This window comes from Ictalurus punctatus, chromosome 21 (genome assembly GCF_001660625.3).
Source record: "Ictalurus punctatus breed USDA103 chromosome 21, Coco_2.0, whole genome shotgun sequence".
Taxonomy (NCBI): Eukaryota; Metazoa; Chordata; class Actinopteri; order Siluriformes; family Ictaluridae; genus Ictalurus; species Ictalurus punctatus.
Window position 1 is genome coordinate 5045490 of NC_030436.2, and position 23878 is coordinate 5069367.

The 23878-nt window shown below is 39.1% G+C and overlaps 1 protein-coding gene across 2 annotated transcripts in view; it reads left to right on the forward strand.

Moving 5' to 3' along the window:
• Nucleotides 1-23878, forward strand: part of podxl2 (podocalyxin-like 2) — a 29101-nt gene continuing 5223 nt past the window's right edge. Inside the window, exons 1-6 of one of the 2 annotated variants that reach the window (XM_017496534.3) lie at nucleotides 1-350; nucleotides 539-588; nucleotides 8409-8696; nucleotides 12461-13062; nucleotides 13968-14042; nucleotides 18227-18383. In XM_017496534.3, the coding sequence (XP_017352023.1) occupies nucleotides 555-588; nucleotides 8409-8696; nucleotides 12461-13062; nucleotides 13968-14042; nucleotides 18227-18383 (1156 nt within the window). In that variant the 5' untranslated portion in view covers nucleotides 1-350; nucleotides 539-554. Of the gene's footprint in view, nucleotides 589-8408; nucleotides 8697-12460; nucleotides 13063-13967; nucleotides 14043-18226; nucleotides 18384-23878 lie in introns of both variants that reach the window. The other variant, XM_053674187.1, reaches the window with a different exon arrangement.

A 23878-nucleotide genomic window follows, 5' to 3' on the forward strand; every position in this document is an offset into this window, starting at 1 on the left:
TTATCTTTCCCTTGAGCGATCTATTAATAAAGGACCTTAACACGGTGGAAGAAGAAGAAGAAAAAAAACGTTGTAATTGCAAAAGTGTCGGTTCACCTCGCGAGTCGATTCTTTTAACTCGAGTAGTTCAAAGATTTACCCAGCACCAGTCATGCTCACCTCTCAGAACATTAGAGCGTCGCAGGAGGGGCGAAGCATCCAGAATATACTCTAAACCCAGCCATACCATTCGCAAGTCATCCTGAATTTCCATAAATCTGAAGATGCGAGTCTTTTTGTGCCGAGTGTGAAATCTTTGCGTGGTCATGCTTTGGCACATCCAGCTCACTGAGACAGCGATCGGCTCTGAGGTGCTGCAGATACTCCGTTAATCTCCATCCTGCTCCTTCAGATGCACAGCATGTCCCTCACTGCTGTGCTTTCAGTGCGTTAGGATAGCACCAAAACACAGCTTAGTATCAAAAGGATTTCCATCTCTCTCTCTCTCTCTCTCTCTCTCTCTCTCTCTCTCTCTCTCTCTCTCTGATTGTGCATCTAGTGTTGAATCTGCAACCATGCCTCGTCCTCCTCTTCCTCACCTCATCATAGGTAAGATCATACATTTGTTAGTTAATACGTTGTTTTTTTTTTTTTTTTAATGCTTGCATGATATCTTTCTTAATATGAATGTTTTTAATGTGCCACCAAAATGCAGATATGGATCTGTGCATTTCATAGTTTTCATAGTCAAGGTACATATATATCTACATATATACATACATATATGTAGATATATATATCCAAACCAATCTGATAAATGTTAGATTTGATCAATGTTTCTACAGCCACACAAGCTGTTTTCAGTGCATCTATTCACATGGATGATATTTTATCTATACATCCTCCACTCTTAGAAATAAATAGTACTAAACTCTAGCTTTTGTTCTGTCTAGGATGGTACCATCAAAGGTACATTGTTTAGAACTTTAATATGTATCTTTTTACCAGGAAATGTGGTGTAGGTTTAAAATAATTTCAGGCACATAAATATTTCATATTAAACAAGACATGACATGCACCTTTTGTAGAAAAGATACCATACGTAGGCCTACGAACGGTACAATAGACGTACCCTTGAGGGTGCCAGCCAAGCAGGCAGATATTAGTACCCTTTTTTTTTTCTTTTTTTTTTTGAGAGGTTGTTCTGACAAAAAAGGTGGAGTTGCAATATTGTTCCTGTTATTTATCTTAAAGTAAAATCCATCCTCTTGGCACCTCTTGAGTGCACCACTCCAGTGACACGGTGCAGTTTTAGTACCTTTTTTATTTTTGGAAAGTGTTTAATAGACGATTACTCTTGGATGAAGAAAAAAAAAAAGCCTCAGATTTGTTTTTGTGTCCAAAGAATTGGCCACCATTAATCACAGACTGCATTGGTCAAAAGCCATACTGTGTTTTGGCTGCTCTGGCCAACTTTCCAACACAACAATCAGACAGTTGGTAAAACACAAGACTGAAATGTCTGTCTGTCTGTGTGCAATGCTTTGCTGCGTATCTTACCTTAAACCAGATATGAGTCATCTTCTTGCTGTTCATTAACACGAAAAGCAGACTGTGTTTGTCTTTTTTATTTCCACATAATCTACGTATATATGTAGTGGAATGTAATTGGAGTATAATTGTGAATAATATTTGGCAACTCTAGGCAGTAAAATAAACCCTCAATCTAACCTAATATAAGCCTGGTAGAGGTTTCTGTGGTTCACTACCAATAGGTGCAAGCCACCCCGTAGCCTTGTCCACTACTTTGTTCATTCATTAATGTTTATGGCCACTGCAGAAAGCTCATAGCCTGGACCAGAGACTATAAATCTCCATCCTCCACCTACACACTGCTGCAAAGTCAGGCCGAGATCGTGGTGCAGGCAGACAACCAATTCAGGTTAGATGCAATCAGCATTTTTGTGTAGAGACAAAGTAATTTGGGTCCAAAATGGGAGACACCAAGTATATGGTAGCTGATTTCGGATTGAGAATAGATAAGTGTCCCATTGAGGCGGCTTGAAGTGACGACTCTTGTTTTTTGACGAATTGTTAAATGGTCAGCTGTATTTGTCACAAAATGGATAAGGTTTGCAAAATGGAATGTGCCATAGGATGTTTTCTAGTCCAAAGATACTTGCGCTTAAATGACTGATTATGCAAACAATATTTAAAGAAAAAATAGTTTCCCACTAATGCAACACCCTCAGGAATAAGGGTACTAAACTGTACCTTTCCTTGTAGCTGGGGTGGTACCCTTATCTTTATACCTCTGATATGCTTCTTTTACCAGGAACCATGCATAATAGTGTACATATAAAAAAGATTTAAGGTACATATTTGAACCATAATTACCCTTCAGAGTAATACTTTAAAGGAATACTTATATGCACTTTTAAAGATCGGGAACCATATTGTTAAGCCAAAACGTATTTCGAAGTCAAACGACATCGTCAAGTTAGTATTTACAGTATGTTTTCATTTTCAATAAAAGATTGTTGAAATATAATCCACATTACAGCTTTCAGTTACAATATCAAACTTTGGGAGGCGGGGCCTAGTTGTGGTAAGTATAACAGTGATTCCTTATAGTGATACCACATTTTTGTACACTATTTATTTTTATAGGTTACATTAAATCATACTGTGACCTATACCATACCAGCAAGTCTGCATTGTTTAGGCCAGATATTTCAATATATTGTGTAAGATTGTAATTGCTTATTGGTTACAATAGCCAATAGCCCTAATAGCTCTAGCTGAAAACCTAAGAAGCAAACAGACATGTCTTAGTTGATCAGCTACATTTGTGTTGAGAGACAATTTGTATAAATGATCTTTTTCACCAAAATATTAATTGCATTATTTTACTTAGCCAACAACCTGATGATGACATGCCTAAAATGATGGCTCAGTGGTTAAGGCTCTGTACTCCTGATCGGAAGGTTGTGAAAGCAAAGCCGCATCTTGACTCACTCAACTCACTTGTTAATGTAAACGTAAATTCTCAAATATAACATTTCAATGTTATCAATATATTCAGAGCAGCTTATTAGAATAAACTATACAGACAGTATAAAGATATGTCACAAATGCAGAATGCACATTTGACCCTATTCAAAGACATACCTTCACCCTTGATGCATGGATACTAGGTAAAATTATCTCAGCTGTCTTTCAGAAGAAACAGGTGGAGAGCAGACATGTTGTGACTGGAATGAAACTAAAGCCAACTTCTAAAAGGCTCCACTGCATGTGCCACTTTCATTTATGCAAACACGGATTACAGAAAGAAAGGGTAGTGTGTGCTAGTGTGAGCTTCTTTATAGAAAATCCCCAGAGCTAGGATCTTGGACCTAGGATTAAGCTTAATCTTATGCTAAATATTTGATGGAAAATCAGCAGTTTTAGTTCCGGGGACAGGCTTAATCTGGTTCTGAGAACCTGGCGTTCATCAAATCCAGATTAAAACGAACTGATTTACTTTTTTATATTTGTTTTTAATAATACCGATGTAATAAAAGCATGTATTATGTGCTGCTGTCAATAATAATTGTATGCTGTTCATCATGCAATTAATGAACAAGTAATCATTTATTGATCTTCATGTAACTACATTGATGGTCAATAAATAACGATAGGCTTTTTTTTGTGTATGTGAAAGACAGAATAAGTTTGAAAGAATGCCTGTGGAAAGGATTTTTCTTTTGCCATAGTTTCAGTGGTATGATAAAAAATTCTCCTTCTGGTATAAGATTACTTTCAACAAGTAATCCTAAAAAAAAAAGTCATTCAGCAGAGACTCTTCATTCTTTCGGCTTTCATATATTCAACTGACCTCAAAGAGCTTGATTATGTATACCACTTCCTATTCCCCAGACACAGCAGTCCTAGTACAGGTGGTCTCCTTTCTCAGAGAAGCTTTGAAATGTAGAAGACTCTGGAAGATATGCACAAGGACATTGTTAGCAAACCTCACTGGGAGTGAAAGATAGAGGCCAGAAATGGTTGTGTAGAAACTGGGTGTGGTGGCAGGTAAAATCATGCCTGAAAAATAATATATTTTTAACAACCTGGGGGTGGGTTACACCAAAGTAACCCAATCTAACAGCCAATCTAATCGCCAATCTAAACAGCAAACAGTAAATATATATTTATTTTGGGGTCAGTTGTTACTTTTTAATTCCTGTTTGACTTTAAATAGCATAATAACGTTGCTTTCAGAATAAAAAATGTTCCTACAGTACACCAAATATTGGCAATTAACTGTAAGTACATAACATCTAAATAAATATTTGATCCACTTCAGATGCAATATCCAAATGAATCTATTACTGACATTTTAATTGGAGTTTCAGTTCATCTGAATTCATTTCAAAGTTAAGGTCAGCATTAAACCATGGCTGACATGAAATCCTGATTACTGTAAAAACAAATGTAAAGCTTGGTGCAGCTGGATAGATAGATAGTAGATACATTGTGGATGGCCCATCCTTTGTGTTATATTGATATTTTAGTGTAGTCATTTTGCATAGCTAATGATAGTTAATCTTAGGGTTTTCCACTCAGATGAAAGTGGAAAAGAGGAGGGATTTATTTCGACAACCACAGGGGTAAATAAAAAATGTGAGAAATATTGCAAGCTAATGCTGATAAAATAAATAAATAAATAAATCATGTACACCTATAGCCTAGGTACAATTCTGAGAGATCAGCCAGATTTTTTAAACTACATTCCTTAGGAGGTATAAGGAGGTATAGATTTCTATAACTTCACTAATTAAGTTACAATACAATTCATTCAGAGGTGGTTATTTATCATTTTTTTTACTCTCCAAATAAAGTGAGATGGGTCTCAATCCCTGCAGTAATAAAATAAAAAAAAAAACACTGAAAAGGAATGTCTCAGATCTCTTTACTGCAGCACTGTTGTATCGTCTTACTGGTTACTCAGCAACTCTGGATACTGTACAAGCCTCTATCCTTAGTCTCCAGAGTGCCACCTACACACTGCTGCAAAGTCAGATAGACACCACAGTGCAGACATATAACCTATTAAGGTCAGGGGGAATCAGCATTTATTTTTAAAGTTATGTAGAGCCCAACAACATAGACATTAGTGAAATGCAAGAAAGACTGAAAAATGAGATTTTAAAGCTCTGGAAGCTCTGATTTGTTAGCAAACAAGGTCCAGACAGGTCATGAGTGGTTGTTTGAAAACTAGGGCAGGCAAGTAAGATGTGTCATAATGCCTAAGAGCAAAGTATATATTTTTACATTTATGGTGGAATCAGATAAAAATAGAACAGAGAAAGGAACTATGTATGCACAAGTGTGTTGTATTGAAAGCCAGGTTTGGAAAGAAAAACTATCCTGCAAGCCAAAAGTTAAAGTTGTATATGCTGTCGCTTTAACAATCTGACCATAATTGAGAATAGCTCATACATGTATTACATGGGGGGAAATGTAGCGTTTTTGTTTCTATGAGAAAAGACATACTAATGAGTTCCAGTGGTGTCCTAAAATGGTTACAATGAGACAAGACTTGGACACTAGTGCAGGAGTTCACATATCAAACTTGAACCCAGAAACAAACACACAATTGAGAACTGACTATAATGATCTGAAGCTGAACTTCAGAACTGACTTGGAAACAGGTACAGATTAGAGAACTTAAAAGGTTTAAAAAGAGAATTTGTCACAGAATATTGACTAGGAATGCGTGACTAGAAAAATGCTGGAGTGAGAGCCCACGGGAGGTGCAATGCTGCGGAAAGAGTGAGTTCTTGAATATGAAAGCTGCAGGTGTTAGTATTCTGGTCAAGATAGTGCAACAGCACAAGACACCAAGGGTGTCTGCATGGTTTGCTGAGACATGGAGTTTGTTACTGAACTCCCCCCCTCCTAGAAGCCGCTCCTGAGGTGACAAAACCATGAGTAAATGATCATCTAGTCTATGGGGTGCTGGGTGATCCGGGCAGCTGCAGTAGAATTCTGAATCTAGGAAGGAGTCCAAAACCTCCTTGGAAAGGCCCCCAAGAGCACTCTTCTGGAGCTGTCCCCTTTTCCTGTGGGCGTACAGGAGGTCTCTCATGGCACAGGTTCTGTAAACCCTTACAGGTGATGGTGGAATTTCCAATAGCCAATAGGGACCCAATAGGGACAGCATCTTGCATTGGGCCTGGAACCACAGGCTTAAGGAGAGAACTGTGATGGGTAACTGAAGTCTGTATGTCACCCTAACTATACATTGGGTTATTTTGAATGGACCAGTGTTGCTTGAAAACATAGTTTTGGATGGAAGTCACAGTAGAAGATCTTGGGTGGATAACATACTCTCCTGACAGTACCCTCTGGTTTGGATTGATCTGGGTCCTCTGTCATCGACAGCCCTCTCCGATTGAAAGTCTGATGAGTCTCATACCTTTCCACTGCATCTAAACCATTTGTCAACCACTGATCCCTCTCCTTATGTCGGGTTCCCATTGAATAGTCTTGGTTGGCAACCTATGTAACACTGAAAATTTAGTCCTTTCTGTTACCTTAATGTTATCTGCCGGAAAGTTATAGCCTCTGCCAGTATCCTAAAAGCCCTGGACTCGCTTCTCAATGATCTATGTAGCACTGTTGTATGATCTTAATGGCTACTCAGCTCTCTGGACATGAGCTTCTATACTCATGTTGTATTCGTCTTACCTCGGAAGTGGCAAGTCTGAGCTCAGAATGATGTAATTTTCGAGGTACAATGTGGGGAAAAAAATTGATGCCTCGATGTTAGTCTTTAACAACTAACTAGATAGCTAACTCTTATGTATGAGTGATGTATATTTTCCTTCTCAAACCCGCAATTTGGTATATAGTCCATGTTATATGTTGTCCGGGGCAGGGTCATATAAGCTTATACAAAGACCACTGGGCATGAAGCAGGAGTACATCCTGAATGGAAAAACAGTCGATCATAGGACACCATGCACACACAAATTCACACACATTGAGGCCATTTAACAACATAAGTCCACCTACCCTAGTGATCTTCTGATTGTTGTTGTTGTCTTTGATGTTATGGTGTACTGCTCTATTACAAAAACCTCTAATTGACTCAGATTACAAATGGGAGCCATCGATTCTCCAAAATCAGAAATAGTTCAGTTATCATCTTGTATTTAATGACATTTCTCACTGCTGCTGTACAATTGTATTAAATTGGTCACATAAGATAGATAGCCAACCAGTTACCTAGTTAACTGCTACTAAATTAGACAGGCAGGAGTAAAATGTCCATATCTGTGATTGATTACCATTGTTATATTGTCACAGATTTATGTAAAATAAACAAGATTTTGTTCATCAATAACTTGAGTGAAGTTAGATAGCTAGTTTTGCATGCATGGAAGATCAAATGTTTTTTTCAGGTTGCTCAATTTGTAACAATTTGATTTGAGCTTTAGAAAAAACACAACTAAACTCCTACATAGCTCCCCCTAATGATTTATATTTGGAATACTGGGAAGGCATTTTTAGTGTTAAATTTAATTTTAATTCTTTAGTGTTAATTTGTTCTGTAGTAGCAAACATTTGAGCAGAATACCAAGCAATATAATCATTTTTAGATGGCATCCATTTCAATTGACTTTTGACTCTGAGCATTTTTTAATGACCACCTCAGCTCCTTAAAACATCCATGCTATTATTTACCTCACTGCAGTTTTACTTGCCATGAAAGCCACCATCTGGAGGTTTGGACATAGTGAACTAAACCTATATCTCAGTTCTGGTGGAACAAAGCAGAGGAGCAGCTGTGGCCTGTACCCCAAGTTCCACCTCTAATTTGCTAATGCTAACGCTAACTCTAATCCCCCAGTGACCCTGTACTATAAGTGAGAATCGACCTGTCTCAAATGGCAAGATAATCTGATACAGAGCCATCTGTGATCAGGGGCCAGCTGGGGCTAGACGTGTTGCTGGGTAGGTTAGACTGTGGTCACTTGTTGTTGTGTCCTTACTTTCATTTGTCACAGCTATAATTCAGTTATGAATACAAATTCCTATTCAAGCAGCTGACTCATTTCAAAAGATCTCTGAATGTGTTTGTAGAAAGGGGAACATACTAATTTCTACCCTACCTTTAGGTTTATCTACTATTCTTACACAAATATCACTGCACAGACAACAGCTACCACAAAGAAAGCAATTACAAATGCTCATAAATATTGGTGCATAACATGTTATCTGGCTCTTAATTGTATCACTGCTGCAGGACTTTTACAGTCTTATAACTGACTGTTTGCTTACATCTGGAGGTCTACCCGAATTTGTTAAGCTTCAGGATTACTTTGTAAACCCCCCCCCCAATTATTCTAACATAATTTCTTCACTTTTCTCTTCAGGCTCCTCTCTCATGCTCATCACATTTTCTAAAGTTCTTAATGGCAGTCCAACACCTCTGTCCAGCGCCTCTGCTTCATCTCAACCCATTCTGGATGTTTCTGTTGGTCTTGAACATGATGTCCTTCGGGATGCAGAAAATCCTGCCATGCCTGGTTTGGTAGAAAGTTCCCAAGAGAGTTCTGGGTTCTTCAGTGAGGACAGTGAGGAGAATAAGGGTCCTTTGGCATTGCGAAAGTTGGATGTTCAGGCAGAGTTCAACTCCAGTCTGGATGCTGATTCTTTGATAGGTATGTACAGCTTGAATCAAAGCAATACTTTCATTAGTGTTTTAAATTGAATGCGTGTGAATCGTGGTCATGGGTAAGGTATTTATAAAGCTGCGCCTTCCACGACCACTTTAAAATGTGGACTTTTTTAATGTGGAATTATGTTAATATTGTAGACCTATAGCTCTTGAATGGTGATTTCACAATTGGGGTGCCATTTAACACTTATAAGTCATAAAAACTAAACAAAATTAAACAATTTTAACATTGAAACTAAATGGCATTGAAATTTTAACATTGTGACTGGCCTCACCAGTCAGTATCATTGAAATTTGGTAAAAATTGGACATGACCTTCAGGAAATTCAGATGATGCAATTTCTTGTTGAACATGCAATTTGTGGAATATTCCACATATTTTGTAGGGGTGAATATGTTCAGGTAAATGGGTTTAGAGAATGTCGTAGGACATTTATGGGACATGTATTAAAATGTAGATTTATCATAACCTTTAATGGATGACTCATGGAAAAGGATGTTTCAAGCATGAGATGATAACTGTATTCACAAATGATTGCAAAAATAATATGAATTATGAAGTATTTTAAATGATTGTATTGTATATCATTTAAATGATTGTATTAAATATAATTATCGTATATAAGTAAATTGTAGTTATAGTTGGCAGAAATGTTGTTTGAGATATCTGAAAACCTGCATATAGGTTATTGTGAAGGATACTTCTTTCATCTATGTTTAAAAAGCCTTTACATACGTATTTATACTTGTAATATTAGTTGGACATAAACGGGACCCCAATCATGGAATCACCCAGAACTATTCTTGCACGTCAGGGCATAAATTAATATAAGACTAGCACAATTCCTCTTTCCTTATTGAAAACAGAGCAGTCCATTACGTTAGAGGAAACTAATGTCATAGTCCTCCAGATGTGTCGAAGTGTCATATGGGTATCTAAAAAAATGTATATCTCAGTTCTTAGGTAAGCCATAAAAGCATTTCCAGACCATTCCTCTATGCAGCTAGAAAAGTGTGTCATATTGTAGCATGACTCATCAATATTAGCATAAGTGGTCTAATAACTGTCATTCATCTGACGAAGCACCATCTTGAGCTGACAGTCCCCATGCTAGAATATTGCCTGAATGTCAAAACAGCAATTAGTCTAGTGAAAATGTCTGCTAAAAAGCTTTTTGCACTTTATAATTACGATTGTTCTACTTCCGGTTAGCTTTTAGAGGGTGATGATAACTTTTCCTTCCTTCACTTATTTCTGAGAATGGATTTTTCCATTTAAACAGTTTAAGCAGTATTGCTATTCGCTCTTACGTTTGACGCATAGTTGTGGTTCTGCAGTGTGGCATTAAGGATGAAAGATTGAACACGGATACATTATCAAGACTTGCCAAGACGTGTGGGATTTAATGCCCCTAAAAAAAAAAATAGATATCTCAAATATTTTTAGCTAACATGCTTGCCCTGTAAAGGTGGTTTCCACTGAGGCACTCATTCTGTCAAATTTCTTTCCAGTATAAACTTGGTCTGCAGGGGTGTGTGTGTGTGTGTGTGTGTGTGTGTGTGTGTGTGTGTGTGTGTGTGTGTGTGAGATAAAGAGAGTGTGAAAAAATGAAAGCACATAGAACAGTGCTGTCCACCAGATTTTCTGTGTTGGGTGGTGAATGGAGAATCTCTGAAGTCTCTGTCTGCTGGAATCTGCTTGCAGGTTTAGGCACGACACAAAGTCTAATCTTCTTGGAAAAAACACCAGTTTGTTTTTTGCAAACATAGATTGGCTTTTTCTTTTGTATCTGCTGTAATTTGTGTATTAAACTGAGCCATAGTACACGTGCTCAGCTAACACCTGCCTGCAGTTTTGTGTCGCATTGCTGTCATGATGCCAGTTATGCTGAAGCACCTGCGTTAACTCATTCCACCTTGTTTTATTCTCTATTCAAGAGTGTACATTCGTTGTAAAGTTGTAATCACAGCTCTAAATCATCAAACAGGTTTGAAAATATTTTCTTATTCAGCATTGACACACTTCTCTGACCATTACCATTTGCCCATGTGCCCAGTATAATGTTACCACACATACACGTGTTGCCAGTCGATAGCCTTATCCAGGGATGGCTGGTCACCATATTGAATGGGAGAGCTAATATAAAGCAGCTACCTCATAGTAAATCGTCGTCTCTATTAGGAAAACATTACTGTTGCTATTTACTTCTCCAAAGGTTCTCTGAAGGCATTTGGAAAAATCAGTGATTGAGAAAGTAGTCCACGTAGTTAATGTTTATTGCACCCACTAGTGTATTTCACATACGTTTTGATGTGGATGAATTTGTTGTGGATGAATCAGCGAAGCAGGCTTAAATAAATTAGCTCCAGTGAACATGAAACTAAAGGGACTTTTATTAAGTTTAAACTGTCACTGATAGGTTGTGTGAATCTACACTCTGGGCTAGAAAGAAATCACCCCCAGCCTTTACATGATATCATTCTCTGTATTTTTTTCCCCTCCTTCTTCTTTTGATTGTTAGTGGTTCATGTTTTTACAAAATGACAAAAAATAATCCACAATCCAAGATGATGGGTATTTTTTAAATGTATTTCATACTTGAAAGAGTTAAAGGGCTTAGCCCTGATAGCCAGTTAATTCCAGCTGGCACTGGTTTTGTCATAAATCTATAGAATTAGCTATCTGCACACACCTATTTTGCAATTAATGCCTATGATAGAAAGTGTATTGGTAATGTAAATTTAAATGAGTTTCATAGTAAAAGCATAGAAGACCAAACCACTGTTAGAGACGATTCACAACTAAATTAACAGCCAAGCTGCTACAATACCATAATATATAGATACTGTGTATTATGTCTAAGGTAATGTGATTAGCTCCACTTTATCTAACAGTAGTGCTTGAATTAGTTACTTGCTAAGTTATTAGCAGACATGGTAGTTTAGGCAGGCATGTGGGCACAGCTTTATTGAGGATTTTGTGTGTGTGTGTATGTGTGCGTGCATGTGTGTGTGTGCATGTGTGCGCTAACAGGTATGTTCCCCACACCTTCTTGGGATTTGAATATGTTGGTGTGAGCAAATTGTACTGACAGCTAGAACTTTCCTTTGGTACTTTTCTAGTTGTGCTAAAATGGTTTGTCCAAGAAAAACGTTTGTGTTAATATTTTTAATTAAGGCATTAGCTGTAGTGCTAAGGATACATTTTTATATTCTCGCTTTTTTCTTCTTCTTTTTTCTTCTCTCCCAATTCCATCTTTTGTTGGTTTCTTTCTTTCTTTCTTTCTTTCTTTCTTTCTTCTCTCTTTCTTTCCTTCCTTTCCTATCCTGTCAGTAAACAGCTTTTCGCATTATGATTTGTTTACTTCAGAATGGTGTCAGCTCGATAACTGTGAATATATCGGCTCGGTTTATGGAAGCTGGTTTTCTTTATTATGCAGAAATTTATACTGCTGTGACTCACTGCACTTCCTGTCTAAACAACAGCGACTACATAAAATTGTGAAATATAGCAATGGAATGTGGAGGGGGAATTAAAAAGTATAGTATAATATATAGTATCTCTTTGTCTCTCCACCCATCCATCCATCCATCCATCCATGCTCTTTTATTTCCTTTCTTATTCGCCATTCTAATCTCTGTTCTTCTCAGTTTTCCCAGAATACAATTGCACAGCATGAATGACAGTTACCTGACAAGTATATGAACACAATATACACAACTCCTTTTCCCCATGTCCTCTCTCAGGTTATAATCCATCCTCCACTCGTCCTTCATCTCTCACTCTTCGCAAGGAGCCCAAGAAGCTTAATTCCTCTTCATCTTTCTTCCTCCCTGCGGTTAAAGCTTCGGACCCAGAACAGTGGCAGAGGGAATTTGAGGCCAGTGGTTTTCCACTTCATTCTTCCTCCCAACTGTCTACTACAGCTGCCGCCCCACTCATACACTCCTCCGTCACAGACACACACTCCATCACTGAGCCCATGGCTGGGTTCTTTGGACCAAACAACCCCCTGCCTGAGGCCACAACTGGTGCTGACAGCATTGAGGAGGACTTTGGGGATGTAAGAGAGAACATCCTCACCCAGGCACCTACCATTCCAGAAATAGGGGTATTCCCTAGCCAAATGCCCTTACAGCCTGACGATTCCCAACAGGACGACTCAGAGGAACAGGACGAAAATAAGGAAACTGCTTGGAAGCCACCTTCTTCAGCAGATTCGGACATGCCTACTGTGGCCTTCACTAACACTGAGACAGCCTGGAATGAAGGAGAGGAGGCATCAGAAGAGTCTGAGCTTCGGCAAGGAGGCACTGATTATCTGCATGGTTTCCAAGAAGCATCGCAGGTAGATAGATGAATGGATCAAAAGGTGGTTGAATGGGTGGCTCGATAGGTGGAAGAATGGGTGGGGGTGTTGTTGAGTGGGTGGGTGGATGGATATAGATATATAGGCAGATAAATAAATAAACTGATAGATATATTAATGGATGGATGGATAGATGGATGGCCAGAGAAATAAATAGACAGATGGATAGCTAAATAGATAGATAGATTGCATGGGTATATAAACAGATGGACAAACTAAATGAGTACAATTAATATCGGAGAGAAATCTTGATTTAATGAAATAAAACAACATGCAGTTATATAAATAATGTATTAAATAGAAACAAATGGCATGTGAAAGACTCCGCAGTGCTGTGATGCTGTATCACATATAAGATGTAACAACTAGCACCAGGGTAATAATATGAATAATGTAAACAATAATGGTCTAATCCAGAAAACAGAATATCACACAATCTTTTAGCAATGTTCTGTGAGTTTCTGACCTGTTTAATGTTCATATAACTTTTGATGCAACACATTCTGCTAATGGTAACAATAATCCATCCACAACAACCATTTTTCCCCTACAGTATACAATTCAGGCCAAGGAAATACCAATTCTGTGTACTGTTTCCCTGTTATACTCTAAGTTATTTGAAACACAGCCATTTGAAAAGGAAAGAGTCTCCGCTTTCTTTATTGACTGAATGGATTTAATGAGGCACGTTTGTGCAATTTCTCCTGACATTTTAATCTTTTGATCTTCTTGCTTGTCAGTCATGAATGGTGCTAATTATTTTAAATTATTCACTATATGATGTAACTAATGTTAGCAGAAATCGTGAGATATCACTTCCAGTGACACATCTATCTCCGATCTGTCACTTTTCATTCCCATTCTGTCTTTTTTTTTTTTTCTAGGTAATTTGTGTTGACTGGAGCGATCTGGCAGGAAAAGGCTATGTCATCCTCAACATGTCAGAGGATTTTGATTGTGTAAGTACCTGTCTTGTCCTTTTCACATTTTGATATTTCCATAGACAGGAAATTTCTTTCGCTAGCAAAATAATTCTATCATCTTGCACATGGATCAGTTTTCAACTGTGGTCTTTGTTGGGTTTTTTTTTTTAATCCTTAGCCTTTTCAGAGCGTCTTATTTAGGAGTGTGAAAACCTCAGGCTTACCTTATGACAGTGAATGAGAGTGGCTTCTGACTGACAGGATTACCTCGGCGTGTGGTTGGTCCTGTGATGATATACAACACAAGTTTAAGCCGTCCTTCCTGTCTCACTCCTATTAGATCAGGGGTATTCAACTATAATTTGTGGTTCGGTTACATAGAAATGACTGAATGACATCAATGTTTTACTGTTTGGGATTGTTATAAATTAGACAATTCTATGGATAAGCTGCAGTAGAAGATCTGCTACAGAAACCACAGTGATTCATGTTTAGAAAACTAGCATTTATGAATTACATCCTGATTTTCTCTGCTACTGTATTTTTTCAAGTACTCTCTACAGTCTGCTGACGTACTCTGTTGAGTCAGAATCCGCACCACAGACGGACAATAGATTCAAAACGATTTAAAGGACTGAGGACATTCACATGCATGGGTTACAGATAATGACCTGGATGTTTATGTTTATGTTTGCAGTAATATTTTACTTTACTTTTATTTTTATCCATTGTTCGTATATTAGGGGTGTATCTGCAGTATTTGGGGTAAAACTACTGGGAATATCAGTGCCTCCACTAACATGCTGACATCACTGCTTCTTCAGCAAGAAACAAACAAAAACTGTCTCTGTTAGACACAGCATTCTTGCACAGAATGCTTAAGAGAATGCACACCTATACACAGTGTATTAGGTATGGCGCAAGATGATGAATTTAAATGATGATAACCATATAACCTTGTTTCAGAGTTGTTGGTGTACCACAGTAATTGCATTTTTAAAGATTAGAAAATTAGAACACGGGTTTTTAATTAGAAAAGTATTTCATTAGAAGAACGTTTAGAAATACTATTTATCTATTACATTTTTAAAAAAAAAATCCTTATTCTCTCCCAATTTACTAATTTGCCAATCCTCACCCATTAACTAGCTCTCCTCTGCCACACTAGGACATGCTTCGTCTGAGCCACGTGAAGCCAGGCACTGCATCTTTTTGACCTGCTGCTTACAGTAATTCTACGTCAGAGTAACTGCACTCTTCATAAACATGCCACCCTATATATCAAGCGGAGAACAATACAAATAGTGCTACCATACAAGATCCGTTAATTGAGTTCCAGAAGCAAAGTGCGCAGAGTAGAGGTGTACGTGCCAGAGTAATTATTTAAAAAAGAATTTTATGATTATTATTTTTTTTAATGGGTTAGTTAGGTGTTCACGGAAGAGGTGGGTCTTTAGCTGTTTTTTGAAGATGGTGAGGGATTCTGCAGTCCGTATTGAGGTCGGAAGTTCATTCCACCACTGAGGAACAGTTAGTGTGAAGGTTCTGGAAAGGGACCTTGAGCCATGCTGAGTAGGCACTACTAAGCGTCGGTCGTTGATTGATTGCAGATTGCGAGAGGGAACGTAAGCCTTCAGGAGAGTGTTGAGTGTTGAGGTAGGGCGGTGCTGTTCCAGACAAGGTCTTGTAGGTGAGCATCAAGGCCTTGAATTTGAAGCGAGCAGCTACAGGAAGCCAGTGGAGGGAGATGAAGAGGGGTGTGGCATGGGTTCTCCTGGGCTGGTTGAAGACGAGGCGTGCTGCTGCATTCTGAATCATTTGAAGGGGTTTGATGGAGATGGCTGGGAGACCCGAGAGTAGTGAGTTGCAGTAGTCCAGTTTTGAGATATCAAGAGCCTGGACTAGTAGCTGTGTAGCCTGTTCGGTGAGGTAGGGTCTGATTTTCTTGATGTTGAAGGTTCCTAGCCGTCCTGGTTGGCTTGAGTGTGGTTGAGCCGAGCTGTACAGTTAAATCCATAACTAGCCTTAAGATTAAATGTCATATTGGACCCACACTCTAGCGTTTCTCTAGAGTTCTCTACACTGTTAAAGAGCACAAATTGCCAAAAGCTGAATTTCCCAAGTTCATTCTACATACTGGAACATTATAATCATTCAACAAAAATAGGGAACACTGCTTAAAAATATTACAGCATATAAAATATTTTTAATATTTAATTGTCATCATTTATGCCAATTTAATGACCTTAATCGTATAACTAAATCAGATTCTCCTATCATGGGAATGCACCAGTACACTGTTAATGCCTCAATATAGTCCCACTCCTGATATTTATATTCTAGCTCTCGCTATCTGCAGTAGCAGCACTTCCAGCAGTAGCGCACAATTTCTTTAATCACATTCTCTGTCAATGGTACTGCAGTAGGCTGGCCACAACAAATGCACTCACACACACACACCTCTCTCCCTGTCCGCACCCACTCCAGAATAGCAAAATTCGAGGTGCTCGTTCATCGTCATGGCAACTGCCAGGCATGTAATTACAATCAGCATGACATTCGGCGTATTGCACTGAACATCTGCGTGCCACAGTCAACGGCATGCCAACTAGGGGAGGGTCCACAGGGTATAGGACGTATTAGCAAACAAATGCTGCAAAGAAAATAATGAATAAATGACATAATTATCAACTTGAGTTATGCAGTGCCATTGGTTGTTTGAAGCGTTAGAGTACAATGAAACACTGAAGAAAATACACATAGCTAAATGAAATGTCGTTTTGGCATTTTTAACAGTTTTTAAGAGGTTGTTAGGTCGTTAGGAGGCTGTTTAAGTAATGAAAAACTCTCCCTCTTGACTTTCACTTCTATGTACTGTTAAAAGCTTATCGTCTGATTGTGGGATACAGAATGATGGTCGAACGACGAATGATTACCAGCAGTATAAAGGTCAAACTTCTCCTCTGAGACTTGGCCCCTCTAGATCCTGTTTGGCCAAATGAATCACCACTTGACTCGGTAGGATTTGAAGCAGTTAGACTCCAAATTATGCTGGTTTTCCTCGTGACAAAGCAGACGCCTGTGTGGACAAGACTGTTTAAAAAAACAACTACAGCCGAGCAAACTTCAGTGTCTGGAGCTAAATGAAGCTCAGCCTGCTCCAAGACGTTCTTGTCCCTTTTTGTCTAGTGAGGTAGTATATTTCTTCTGGCTGCACTATTATTTTGACACGTTCAGCACACAAAAAATATTTGTTTTGAATTTGCTTGCATGGCCCATCTAAATTTCTCAAAAATCAAATCGCACAATATGCACAGTACTGCAGCACTGCATCACACTGCATTGTTACAGATCCTACAGTATTCATTTGGTGTAGACATTTAATTCTGGCCGCGATAGGTCCACAGTTCCTGCCCTCAAAATGCCATGAGAGTTAATAGCTGCTATAACTTAAGTGATAACTGGTGTGTGCGACTGTGCCCTACGATGGGTTGGCACACCATCCAGAACGTCCACACCTTTTGGCCCAAGTTCCCTAACTTCTCAGACGTTCCACAACATTCACTGTAACTATATACGGTTAAAAGTACAACACGTTATTCATTAATGAATTAAAAATTTGTTTCATTGACAAATTACTATGGTATCAGAAGAAGAAAAGATTTTGGGCCTGTCAGGGACAGACAGGTGAGACGGATGCAAATGAATGAATCACAGTAAGAATCAGCTTTAAAGCAGAAGTTAAATCACTATATTAAAAATGGAAAAAAGAGAACAAAAGCATAAATTAAGTGTTAATTGGTAAGGAGTTGAATGTTCTGCAGTAACACACACATTCCCTCATTTGAACATGTTACTTTATTCTTTTTATTCATTTATATACAATGACACGTTATAACCCGGGCGCACAGTGGCTTTAGTGGTTCGGTTCCTGCTGCTGCGGAGTTTGCATGATCTCCCCGTGCTGCAGGGGTTTCCTCAGGGTACGCCAGTTTCCTCCCCCAGACATTCATGGTAAACTGATTGGCATGTCCAAAGTGCCCGTAGTGTATGAATGTGTATGTGATTGTGCCCTGTGATAGAAACCCCGTCCAGGGGTGTCCTTCGTGGGGAAATTTGTCCCTCGTGGATAGCCCATTTGGGTTAAAAACACAGGCGCAAACTGTTGTCAGATAACTGTTGGTTTAATGTGTGTGTTTGTGTGTGGGTTTGTGTTACAGAATACATTCCGTGTGGAGCGTGGTGACAGGCTGCTGGAGATGCTGGAGAACACATTCTCCAGGAAGATGAACAGTCCACAGGGCCCGTGGCTCATCTCGCTTAGCAAACCCACCAAACGGGAACACCAGCTTCTCATGACACTTGCCAATGAGCAGGGTAACACACACATGCCTGCTTTTTATACTTTTCATAGGATCAGCACAGATGATAAAGAATCATGATCTAAATGATATATAAAGTAATTATACTGTTGTTATATAGATGCACACATATAATTATGCCTGTATTTGCAGTACCCATTTAATTTCAAATAATCAAGTAAGCCATGAATCAAGACTGTATTTTATTCCTCTTATACCATGGCAATTTGTTAACAGTTAAAAATTTTCATTTACTCAAGAACAGGACGTCATGTTTGTACCCATTTATAATTACATTTAATGTTGCGCTACATCCATGAGATAAGTTGTCATTTAGTTTATAGCAGCTATAAACACTCGTTCCCTCACCACACTCATTTTTCTCTCTCATGAAGTTAATAAGACAAAAATCACAGCTTTTTTTTAAATGAGAAACTGGAAAGCGCAAATACCTCTATCCTGAAGACTTTCACACGACGGGGACTATTTCCATAAAAGTGAAATGTCTCCTTACAGGAAACCTTACCATATCAACGATTATACTCTGATCAGCCGTAACATTAAATCCACCTGCCTAGTATTATGTAGGTCCCTCTTGTGCTGCCAAAGCAGCTCTGACCCGTCAAGGCATGGATTCCACAAGACCTATACCACAAGGTGTGCTTGGTATCTGGCACTAAGACGTTAGCAGCAGATCCTTTAAGTCCTGTAAGTTGCGAGCCTCCATGGATCGGACTTGTTTGTGCAGCTGCTTGATTGGATTTGATCAGATCTGGGGAATTTGGAGGCCAAGTCAACACCTTGAACTATTTGGCATGTTCCTCAAGCCATTTCTGAACAATTTTTGCAGTGTGGCAGGGGCGCATTATCCTGCTGAAAGAAGACCACTGCCATTAGGGAATACCGTTGCCATGAAGGGGTGTACTTGGTCTTGTTTAGGTATTTGGTACGTGTCAAAGTAACATCCATAAAATGCCAGGACCAAAGGTTTCCCAGCAGAACATTGACCAGAGCATCACACTGGGGCATCACACTGGGGCATCACACTGGGGCATCACACTGGGGCATCACACTGGGGCATCACACTGGGGCATCACACTGGGGCATCACACTGGGGCATCACACTGGGGCATCACACTGGGGCAGTGGTGGCCTGGTGGTTAAGGCACTGGGTTACTGATCGGAAGGTCGGAGGTTCAAGCCTCAAGCCTCAGCACTGCCAAGCTGCCACTGTTGGGCCCTTGAGCAAGGCCTGTAACCCTCTCTGACCCTGCGCTCTGACCCCAACTTCCTAACAGCCTAACACCCTAACATGCTCGTATGTGAAGAAAAGAATTTCACTGTGCATGTGTATATGTGACCAGTAAAGACTCATTACTCATTGCGCTTCCCCCGCCAGCTTGCCTTCTTCTCATAGTGCATCCTGCTGCCATCTCTTTCCCTGGTAAGCGACACACGCAAACCCCACGAAAAAGAAAATGGGATTCATCAGGCCATGTCACCTTCTTGCATTGCTCCATGGTCCAGTTCTGATGCTCACTGTAAGTGCTTTCTGTGGTGGGCAGGTGATCTGATCGGTCTGGTGTTAAACAGCTCCATATGCAGCAAGCATATTCACTGTATGTTCTGACACCTTTCTGTCATAGCCAGCATTACATTTTTCAGCAATTTGTGCACAGTAGTTCTTCTGTGGGATCTGACCACACAGGCCAGCCTTTGCATCAATGCACCTTGGGCGCCCATGACAATGTTGCCTGTTCACCGGTTGTCCTTCCTTGGACCACTTTTGGTAGGTACTAACCACTACATATTGGGAACACCTCACAAGACCTACCTACCTACTGGGTATTGGAGATGCTCCGACCCAGTCGTCTAGACATCACAATCTGGCCCTTGTTAAAGTCACTCAGATCCTTACATTTACCCATTTTTCATTCTTCCAACACATCCAACACACAATATATCCCACCCCTTGGTGCCATTGTAACGAGATAATCAATGTTATTCTTGTCACCTGTAAGTTGTTTTAATGTTATGGCTGATTGGTGTATATTTCACCATATCGATTTTTATTATTAGTCTTAGTTAAAGGCCACCATATATATACAATTCCCTTCTTTCCATGTTCTGTACTTAATTTTCTACACATTGGCCTTAATAAAAATGAAGTGTGGTAACACAGATGAGTCACTTATATGGCATGTCTGCTATAAATTTTACATAAGCATTATAAAGTTACCATACTCCATAGTACTGCTGTCATTATCTACTTGTATTTATATAAAAAAAAATAATACACATTTGTAAGTCAGATAGAAGAAGACATAGATCTGCTATTTCACACTCGCTCACAAGAAAGCCATTACCTGGTACACTTTTAAAAAACTCTTCTCTCAACTTCTTGTAAAAAGCCCCAGCTCGGCACAACTGTTCATTTTAAAATATGCCTTAATTACAATAATGAAAACATGTCTCAATGCACTACTTATGTTAAAGGAAAAATCCACCATGAACTACATTGCATTTTAGTCTTTACAAGTAATATATGATCTTCAGTGGTGTCCAAGATTTGTTTTGTTTGAGATTCTAAGTTACCTTGTTGGTATTTCGACTTTGGTTAAATGTACACTTTCATGCTAATCCCACGATCAGTGCCATCATGCTCGTCATCACCTTTTAGACCACTAAATAGCCGAATCACTTTGAGCTCAGTTACATTACAGTAGATGATAGATGCGGTGATTTTTTTGTTGTACTGCCCTGCTGAAAAAAACCCCAACAGAAACCATCACAGAAGCTCTAATGATTTCCACCTCAAATACCATTACAAACCATCAGCTAACCATTAAAACCATTACCACGTTTGGTCCTTAATAGTATCCACTAGACATAACATGCCACCAATAGAAGGCAACAAATTACCAGTAGAGACCCACAGGGACCATTAGAGTTTCCATTAAAACCAATACAGTTCCCACTATAACCATTAAAACCATTACAAAGGGGGTTTCTATTGGGGTTTTTTTTTCAGGAGGGTACACAAATGTAGTCATGTTATTTAATGATTGTAACAATTATTAGTTAGTTACAGTACAGTGTAAAAGTGACAATCAAATCTCTGCAGTTCATCTGTCATTTGACCACATTTTCATCATTACACCTTACACCCTCTTTTCTTTACATCAGGGAAAATATTCTTTGCTTTCCTTTAAAGCGCACCTATTATGGTTTTGAAACGTGCCTAATTTAGTTTTAAAGGTCTCATAGAATAGATTTACATGCATCCAAGATAAAAAAAACACTGTAACGTGCTCAGAATTTAAATTGCAGCATTACCTTTTTCCCCCCAGTGTCACAAATGACTCGTAAAATGATCCGTTCTAAACGATTCATTCTAAACTCCTTCTTTCAGAGAGCATACTCTGCTCTGATTGGTCAGATATCCCAGTCTGTGATTGGTCTAACGCTGTAAGCGAGCAGCCGATGAAGACCAGAGGCGGGGCTTTTTGTCACAAAACTACGTAGGTTAGTACAGGAAGTAAGTCTGGAATCACTAATGATTCGCTTCAGCTGTTCAGAGTCAGTTCCTTCTTTTAGGACTCAATAACCATAACCCTGTGTGCGCTTATATTTTTGAAACTTTACAGACCTTTTGCATTCACAAACAGCTCTATAACACACTACATGAAAGGTAATATTTGAAAAACCATAATAGGTGCACTTTAATGATATTAATCTGATTTTGTGGAAGATTATCACAGACTTTTCATTTCCATGTGGACAAAAGCTTGGGGCTGATGAACAGAGTTGCCACATCATTTTCAATCACAAATGCCTGCTATCTTTTCCTGCTTTCTTTTATAAACCACAGTCCTTCAACAGAAGGATCCAAGAATGCAATTAGAACTGGATTTTTTAAAAATCAATAAGCCAGTCAAGGGCATGCATTACAGTGATTTTATAACAGGTGTATACAAGGGTGTCCTTAGGCATAAAAGTGAAGTGCATAAAACCCGCTTTACCCATGATATAATCACTGTAACGCACACCTTAAAGTGGCATTTTGCTTTGTGTTGAATAAATCATTTCATTTATTTTTAATAACATTCCCATTAAACAATTCTTCCTCCGTGCAGTGCAGTCTGACAACAGTAACCTTTTTTGCTAAGCAACATAACAGGCGAAGATTAGGGTATTCTATGCTCAGAGCAATGGTGTAAGTGTAACAGGTCTATTAGTTTCAAACTTGGTGCATTAATACAGAATTCAATTCTTGTGACGTGGTCATGTCACAAGCGTGCGTATATATCGAGGGTTTTACAGCGGTGTTGAATGTGGCTCGGCCAATAAAATTTCAGAAAAAAAAAAGTCAGTTAGATGATATTGCTGCATATATGGAGAGGATGATACCCCTCTGCTGTAAAATACTCCATGTCCCTGTGCGTCTTTGTCTCTATAGCAGTAATAATTTTGTTAGGGATTTACAGTACATTTTTTGCAGATGTTTCGATTTTTTCCCCGTCTTTCTGCTGCTCCCATTCGGGGTCGCCACAGCGGATCACCCTTCCGCATACTTCGATTCTGGCTCAAGTTTTACATTTACATTTACATTTATTAATTCAGCGGACGCTTTTATCCAAAGCGACTTTCAAATGAGGAAACACAAGCAAAGCGATATATCAAGCAGAGAACAATACAATTAGCGCTACTATTTCAAGATCTTTAGTTGAGTTCTAGAAGAAGCAAAGTGCGCAGAGTAGAGGTGTAAGAGCCAGAATTATGTATTTATTTATTTATTTTTTAAGGGGTTAGTTATGTGTTCACAGAAGAGGTGGGTCTTTAGCTGTTTTTTGAAGATAGTGACAGATTCTCCGGATTGAGGTTGGAAGTTCATTCCTACCAAGGGACAGATAGTGTGAAGGTTCTGGAAAGGGACCTTGAGCCACGCTGAGTAGGCACTACTAAGCGTCAGTCATTAATCGATCATAGATTGTGTGTGAGGGTGTTGAGGTAGAGGGGTGCTGTTCGCCCACCGTCTTCTCAGGCCAATCGGATAACCGCCACATTGCACTGACCAATTGTAGCACATTATCACGCCAACCAATAACGTTGTGTTTTACAGTCAGTCTACCAAGAGATGTCTAAAATCTTGCTAACTAATTGAGCTTTTCTCACAATTTGATCAGTTTTATGCCGGATGCCCTTCCTGAAGCAGTCAGTTTTCTGGGCTTGGGATTAGCACTGAAAGTGCACTGGCTCGCGAAACCCTCTGGTCGCTGGTGTCGGTTCCCTGACTGGGGATGCGGCAACCTATTTGCTTTTGAATTTGACTTCAATCCGTTTTGAAAGGGACTCTGAAACATTTGCAAACTGGACTGCAGAAATAGATAGTTTTGCACTTGGTAGAGCCTGAGTGCAAAATGAATGCAGGAATTTGAATGTGTTTTGTGTGAAGCATTTTGATAAAGTGAACACCGAAGTGATCGATGGAAGTTAACACGGGTCAAAACT